General features: G+C 42.6%; 1 protein-coding gene across 1 annotated transcript; it reads left to right on the forward strand.

Annotated features, from left to right (window-relative positions):
- Nucleotides 1-2,224: 2,224 nt before the first annotated feature.
- On the forward strand, nt 2,225-6,686 carry LOC133487234 (gap junction alpha-8 protein-like). The gene is made up of 2 exons (XM_061793498.1): nt 2,225-2,961; nt 3,477-6,686. Exon 2 carries the CDS (start codon nt 3,492-3,494, stop codon nt 4,752-4,754), a length of 1,263 nt encoding a protein of 420 aa, XP_061649482.1. The 5' UTR covers nt 2,225-2,961; nt 3,477-3,491; the 3' UTR covers nt 4,755-6,686.
- The last annotated feature ends 1,540 nt before the right edge of the window (nt 6,687-8,226 follow it).

An 8,226-nucleotide genomic window follows, 5' to 3' on the forward strand; every position in this document is an offset into this window, starting at 1 on the left:
AGGGATATTTCACTTCAGATAGTGTTTTATTGAATAAAATGTTGAGATTAAACGGGCAGGACGATATAAAGCATTTGCATTCGGGGGCGAGGAAAGCTTTCCATTGTGACTCAAAATTGCAAAAGTGACAATCAGACTGTATTTGTTTATATTATGTTATGAGAATGTTGGGCCATTTTTCCGCAAAGGGGAATTGTTCTATTGTGACTTCAATGGCAAAAAAGACAAAAACATGTAAAAATCATGGAGTGTCATATTTGTCAGATAGCAAACTACTTCCTGGTTCAGGTAGAATGATGTAAAGTCTTGAGCTTGACGGGACCCTACCGTTTACACTCTTGGGATTGCATCCAGACTCAAAATGGCAAAACCAGAAAATAAAGCCCTCGAACAAGTGACAACTCGAAATTGTCCATAATTTGTCTACAGTTGGCTGCTGAGTAGTCCGGGGTGGACGCCGTAATCAGCTCGTAACCTTATTCAGAACAAAGTGTAAAAGAATATGGATGCTTTATGTTCTTAATTTTCACAGATGTTTTTTTTTTTTTTTTTTTTTTACACACTTCTTTGTAAAGTTCAATGAGGTGGACATCATCGTGTCAGTGTCATTGTTAACATTTTGGTATCAATTCAAAAGCCTCATGAATTGCTGAATCTAAGTGTATTTTTCAGAAATGTTACACGAGCCTTTTTCGGCGCCAGGTAACTGAAGCAGTGGAATCCAACTTGTGGAGCGCAGACATCAGGAGGTGGGCTTAGGTCATCGAACCGCTGATGTCAAGAGAGGACGTAAATGTTATTGGCGGAGAGGCAACAGGGGCGGGACTTAGCAGCATGGTTAGAGTGCTCTCTCAAAGGAGTACACACCACATGCCAGCAGAGAGAGATGAGAGGGATCGACGCATACGACTGTTTTCATGGTTGACTTTTGCGTTCTTTTCTGAAAATGACTTGCCTCCCGACCACCAGTTCTTTCAACACAAAGTATTCCTTTGAAATGTATAATCTGGCACACAAAGTCCAGCAAACAGCCCCATAACCATGAACAATCTGCGTTGCCTAACCTAAAATCAACACTGCCATCATGTGCAAATTGAACGTAAAGTGTAAGCGGTTTGCGCGTACGTTCAGGCATCATAAACAAACTGTAACCACCGGTACCAAACGGGAACGTTTCAGCAATGGTGGCCATTCCTCACATTCCAGCTAATATGATGATACTCACACACACACACACACACACGAGAGGGCATGCAGACCCCACGGTGTGAAAACTCACACATTGTCGCAATAGAAATCTCTCATTGCTCGTATTCTCCAGTGAGGCTCTACTGGACACTCTTCTGCCTGACGAACAGTGGATTGTATCATCATTTATCTTTGTTAATGGGTCACAGTGACCTTCCACTATGGCTAATGTTCAAATCCACTCCCATCCTAGAGAACAAATTCATTCCTATAGTCAATGATGTTGACTGTTCTTTATCAAGGAAAGCTGAAGCGGAGGAGCCAGATAATGTGTGTTCTAACCTCCTAACCCTAACGCTGACTCGTACGTATGTGAGCGTGTATGTCTTAGCTCATTATAAGTTCTTTATTTTTTTACCTGTGTGTGTGTGTGTGTGTGTGTGTGTCCTTGAGGACAAGTGATGGAGGGGCTTGATTTGAATCCATGTAAAGCAATTTGGATTGCAATGTATATATGAAAAATGATGTGCAGATAAAGTTTGATTGATTGATGCTGTAAAATTCTAAAAACAAGTCAAACTGAACAGTTATAAAAAGCCCCCAAACATTTAATGAACAAATGATATGAATCCTTTTTGTTTCTTTGATCATTGCCTCATATTTTTTCATCAATTTACTACAGCCCACAAAGGACTTCATAAAAACTGAAATGGCCGCTCTGTAAGAAAAAAGGTTTGGTCTCGTATTGCCTTGGTCCTGGTCTTGATATCTTTTCATCTCCTCAGTCTTGGTGTCTACAGGGTCTGTCAAGTCCTCAGAGTCTGAGTCTTGTATTGCCTTGGTTTCGGTCACAGTATGGCCAGTCTTGGTCTTGATCCAGTGTGTTGTAATATCGAGGTCTTGGTATTGACATGGTCTCGTATTGACTTTGCCTAGACATGTCTTTACTCAATTCTCAATACTCAATTATTGCTTTGGTCTTGGTCTTGATATAGTCTCATCTCCTCCCAATCATGGTCTTTACTCGGTCTCATATTGACTCAGTCTCGGTCTTAACATGGTATGATCTCCGCAGAGTCTTGGTGTTGAAATTTTGTCATCTAAGAATCTTACACTTGACTTGGTCTCGTATTGATTTGGTCTCATGGTCTTGGTTTTGACTAGACAACTCTACACTATCCTATCCTTTAAGTACATCTGGGAAAAAAACAACAACAATAATGATTTGTATGTTTGTGATTGGTCGAAATGAAATTGGCTAATTTAAGGTGTTATTTCCGCTAATATCTTATTTCGGAAATTAGAGGGGTCCCGTTCTTCCAATCCTCGAGGACATCCACTCTCCTTCATCCTTACAGGACTTCCTTAAATTTCGGCATGGCCGAACAACAGCCACAGGCTCTGCAAGACCGTGCGGGATGTTTTAGGAAGTTGGTACGGACCACTGTGCTGTGGTGGACCCGGTGGCCCGGCGTCCATGCTGCCATGGCAGCCTGAGGCCTGCTCCCCATACATCCCTGCTCGGGCTCTGTTGATCCTATTGTCTCTCTGCGTCACCACACGTCGCCCCGGCAAATAAAGGCTGTCTGGCTCCAAGCTTAAACATCGCAGCGAACTCAAAACCAACCATCAGAGCCGATTCATTCACATCTGCTCAGTGGGGCGACAAGGACAGGGCTTTAGGTGGGAAAGAGGGCAGAAAAAAGTTCACTTTTCCCTGTCGGGTGCCAAGAGAACGGGACAGGACTCAACTTCGAGGGAGCCGCAGCTGTGGCAAGTTGCCTATTTCATTACATTTAACATATATGCGAGAATATGGAAGATCGGTTTCTGCGTGCTAAAAAATGTTTTGTAACATTTTAACATTTAGTCTGGTTGTCGTGGTTTGGACTTGTTTAACTGCTGAGGCAATAGATGCAACGCGTTGCCTGTCATAGTCATAGTTTGTACCGTGAATAGTTTTCAAGAGCGAACCATCCTGGTGATTGTATGTTTAATCGACTCATTATCCTTTTTAAAGAAATACACTTGTATAAGACTGAACCTTGCAATCTAAAATCAGTGCAGTAGACGTATGAAGTCATCAGCGATATGATGCGATGGCACAATATTTACAATTTCAGTTGGTTTTCACGGTCGATTTTGGGGCATTTTCTTATGTTTGACACTCCATGTGTGCCCCCTAAACCCTTACCCCTCCCCACCTCACTTGTCCGGCTTGCCTACCCCACCCTCCCTGCTTATCTGCACCCTCCATGTGCCTCCCTACCCCACCCTTCATTCCGCAGTGCTACGGACCGATCATGGGTGACTGGAGCTTTCTGGGAAATATTTTAGAGGAAGTCAACGAGCACTCTACGGTGATCGGCAGGGTGTGGCTCACGGTTCTCTTCATCTTCCGCATCCTCATCCTGGGCACGGCGGCGGAATTCGTGTGGGGCGACGAGCAGTCCGACTATGTGTGCAATACGCAGCAGCCCGGCTGCGAGAACGTGTGCTATGATGAGGCCTTCCCCATCTCCCACATCCGCCTGTGGGTTCTGCAGATCATCTTCGTGTCCACACCGTCTCTGGTGTACGTGGGCCACGCCGTGCACCACGTGCACATGGAGGAGAAGCGTAAGGAGCGCGAGGAGGCAGAACTTAGCCGGCAACAGGAGCTGAGCGAGGAGCGACTCCCGCTGGCACCCGATCAAGGGAGCGTCCGCACCACAAAGGAGACCAGCACGAAAGGAAGCAAGAAGTTCAGACTAGAGGGCACCTTGCTAAGGACCTACATCTGCCATATCATTTTCAAGACACTCTTTGAGGTGGGCTTCGTGGTGGGCCAGTACTTCCTGTACGGCTTCCGCATCCTGCCGCTGTACAAATGCAGCCGCTGGCCCTGCCCTAACACCGTGGACTGCTTTGTGTCTCGCCCCACAGAGAAAACGGTCTTCATCATCTTCATGTTGGCCGTGGCTTGCGTCTCACTCTTCCTCAACTTTGTAGAGATCAGCCACCTGGGCCTCAAGAAGATCCGTGTTGTTTTCCGCAAGCCGGCCCCTGCCCCGGCGCAGGGCGAAGGCTCGGGCACCTTGCCGCCGGGGAAAAGCCTCCCTCCCTTGGCAGTGTCCTCGTTGCAGAGGGCCAAAGGTTACAGGCGGCTGGATGAGGAGAAAGCTCCCCCTATAACGCAACTGTACCCGCTGTCGGAGGTTGGCATGGAAGCCGGCAGGGGGGCCCCACCCTTCCACGGGCTGGAGGAGAAGGCCGAGGAGGAGCTTCCCATGGGGGACATCCCCAAAGCATACGACGAGACTCTGCCCTCCTACGCCCAGACCACTGAGACCGGAGGGGTGACATTGCAGCAGGCGGATGCGGCCAATGAGCCACCGCCAGTGGGGGTGGAGGGTGGAGAGTGGCAGGGTGCCAACGTGGAGGTGGAGGGGGCGGTCACCACGGAGGGAGGAAGCGCGGTGGCCGAGGCAGGGAGGAATGCGTCGGATACGATAGAGGACAGCAGACCTCTGAGCCGACTGAGCCAAGCTAGCAGCAAGGCCAGATCGGACGACCTCACTGTATGAACATGTGAGAGTGAGCAGGTGCATGTACCACTGTGCACCATAACGACACCTGGGAGAGCACACACACGTACACACACAGCCCTCAACGGACATTTCAAAGAAATTAGTCAGTAATATGAACGGCAGACCTTCGCCAAGGCTTTATATTGCCTGCCTGAATTTTGCCATTACGATTTTTCCCCGCAAAATTATGCAAATGAATTGAAATGATGGATGGTATTATATAGGAACTGTTATGAATAATGACAAAAGAAACCCTGCACCTGAATTCAACTATTTCCTCCTTGGTGCATGCTCCACCCTTCCAAAATTCAATGGATTTTTTTCTCTCCCTAATCTTATATAAAATAAGTAGTCATTAAATACATTGGCGGAGGTAAACAAATCAACATTTGAAAAGTACAAATTAGGACAATAATGACAAGTGTTTGTGTCAAATATGAAACAAAAAGTGTGTTCTTGGTATTCAAAAATTGCAGGGCAGACATGTTTTTACTTGACAAAAAAAAAAAAAAAAAAAAGATACTGTATGTTCCATTTTGAAGTAACACCTTTTTTATCTAAGGTTTTAATCACATGATGGAAGTTTAGAAATTTATACAAGCTGAAGACAGTTTCAGTATATTTGTGTGTCTGCCAATCGGTAACTTTGCTGTAGTTCATTTCCCATTCAATCAGTGCCATAATGCGAGTGCATGCCACACAGACAAGTGCCTACTTTTACATTTGTATACAACGTATGCAGCTTTTTGTCACCGGCCAAAGTCACATTTTCGGCGTCAAAAGGAGAACACCTTTTTGCACATGCAGAGGTTCATACACTGTGCGAGGCTTTTTTTTTTTTTTTTTTTTTTTTTTCCCCCCACCTCAATGATGCATCTCTTTACACATGAATCCTTTCAAGTGCACGCATCTCACGTTTATCTGGCAAGTATTGAGGGGCGGGAAATAACCTTTTGAAAGACCACATGCCTGAATGTCTTTTTCAATGTGATCCTGTTCATCTCTGTTCTAGATTTGTCTGACCTTTCTGCATAGAATGTGTTGCGATTTTTGAAGAGAGCGGGGCTCATTTTGCCCCATTAGAGAATGAACTATAGAGCCACCTCAGACCAAATCCTCTCTCTTTTTGCGCTGTACAAACAGGCGTGTGGCTGATAAAGATCTTGCCCCATCAGCACAAAGTATTGTCGGGAGGCGGGACAATAAAAGAAACGGGTGGCCATCAATGAAAACAAGCATCCTTAACCTCGTTTGAGGGGGCTAGACAAATACTTATACCAGAATACCAAATACCAGAGGGGAAAACACCAAAAGATACTTTTGCCAAAAGTCTGAGAGAAACGTATAAATAGTGGCAATGTCATGTCTCATAATGTACAAGTTGTACATACTGTGCTGTTTTAGGTACTTCACTGTCTAGACTGCTTACACATTTGGTATAACAATGTCAGAAAATAGCAAGGATACATTGTGGATGCAATTTTGAGAAGCTAAAATGTGTCATTCAGCAGCAAGAATTAAGATAGACAAAGCATCAAGCCTTAACATTTTACCTGTTGAAACCATTTCTTGTGCCTTTTCTCGAAATATGTGAACTTTATTTAATTTTTGTTGTTGTTGTTGATACAGCGACACGACGGACCCCTGAGAATCTTGCTATTTTGATTTTTGCATGCGAAATCTGAATTGATTGTGAATCTAAAACACATTTAAAGTTGCTTATGCACACACATACATGCACACGCACGCATACACTTACAGGGTATGACAGGCAGCTTTGACCATTTTGTGAGCTGTCAAAAAACCTAAACATATTTTAAAAATAATTGTCACAAGGTCCTTGTTTACACCTATAAAGTGCTGTGACTGCTAATGTATGACGACTGTGTATTCTATTTAGACTGTTACGTTGCTTGTGATGTTTGTAAGAAGACATGATTAATATATATATATATATATACACGTATATATATATATATGTATATATATGTATGTATATATATATATATATATGTATGTATGTATATATATATATATATGTATGTATATATATATATATATATATGTATGTATATATATATATATGTATGTATATATATATATATATATATGTATGTATATATATATATATATATATATATATATGTATGTATATATATATATATATGTGTGTGTGTGTGTATGTGTATATATATATATATATATATATATCTGTGAATGTATATATATACGTATATATATATGTATGTATGTGTGTGTGTATATATATATGTATATATATATATATATATATATATATATATATATATACATATATATATATATAATGTAAACATTTTTACTAACTTGTAGTCTTCACTGATGATAGTTGTGTAGTGGAAGTATCTTCTTTTTAAATGCAATAAAAAAGTCACACGTGATCAAGAAGCGTTGCCTTTGTGTACAACACGCGCGCACACAGACACACGCTGTACACATTGCTCTACGTACCACACTTCTAATATTCATGCACTTTATTAATCACATTTAGCTATAATTTGATAGGTTAAACTTGCACTTGAGTACACACGAGCGTACTTTCTCCTTTGCTGTGTAAAGTAATGTAGAGACCAGCAGAGGTCCCTGTGATCACATTTTCTACTTTCTGCTTACAATTACACTACACACAACACACACAAATACTGTACAACAAATAGTTTCTGCCTTTTACTATTATAAAACTGTAACATAATAAAATATAATTGTAGCTTCATGTCGTCCCTTATTTTAAATCTGTAACATACTTAATAATATATAATTGCAGCTTCAGTATCAAACACCTTGTCATGGCTACTTGTTGCTAGGCAGAATTTTACGCTCTCTTTACTATTTCCTGGACAGTTTTGGACCACACAGCAGAGAAATGACAAGGAGGTACAATGAATATAAAAACTTTGCCAAATTCACTCAACGAAAATGTCCTCCTTCTTCATCTGACCACTCTGTCACGATTTCACAACCAAGACTTCCCCCAAACCCTCTGACGGTGTAGTGGTACACTTGCCTGACTTTGGTGCAGGCAGCGTGGGTTCAGTCCCCACTCAGTGACGGTGCGAATGTGAGTGCGAATGGTTGTCTGTGTCTATGCGTGCCCTGCGACTGACTGGCGACCAGTTCAGGGAGTAGTCCGCCTTTCGCCCGAAGTCAACTGGGATAGGCTCCAGCGCCCTGCGACCCTAACCAGGATAAGCGGTCTTGAAAAATGGATGGATGGATGGATGGATGGACTTCCCCCAAACCCACAAGATGGCATTTTAACACTATGTTACTTAGAAACAAGGATTATTGTGTAAGTTTCAAATAAACAAAGAATTTATCTTGGACAAAATTGGCTCACTAGAGGATCTGTGAGTTCTATAGTGGGCAATTAAAGGATTTATAAGAAATGCAATGGTTTATTTCTCTTCTCACTTTAACTGAGCAAGACTGG

This window comes from Phyllopteryx taeniolatus, chromosome 12 (assembly GCF_024500385.1).
Source record: "Phyllopteryx taeniolatus isolate TA_2022b chromosome 12, UOR_Ptae_1.2, whole genome shotgun sequence".
Lineage (NCBI taxonomy): Eukaryota > Metazoa > Chordata > Actinopteri > Syngnathiformes > Syngnathidae > Phyllopteryx > Phyllopteryx taeniolatus.

Bases quoted from the DNA above. Each gene is read 5' to 3' on its own strand.
- LOC133487234 (XM_061793498.1), top strand. From the start codon at position 3,492: ATGGGTGACTGGAGCTTTCTGGGAAATATTTTAGAGGAAGTCAACGAG.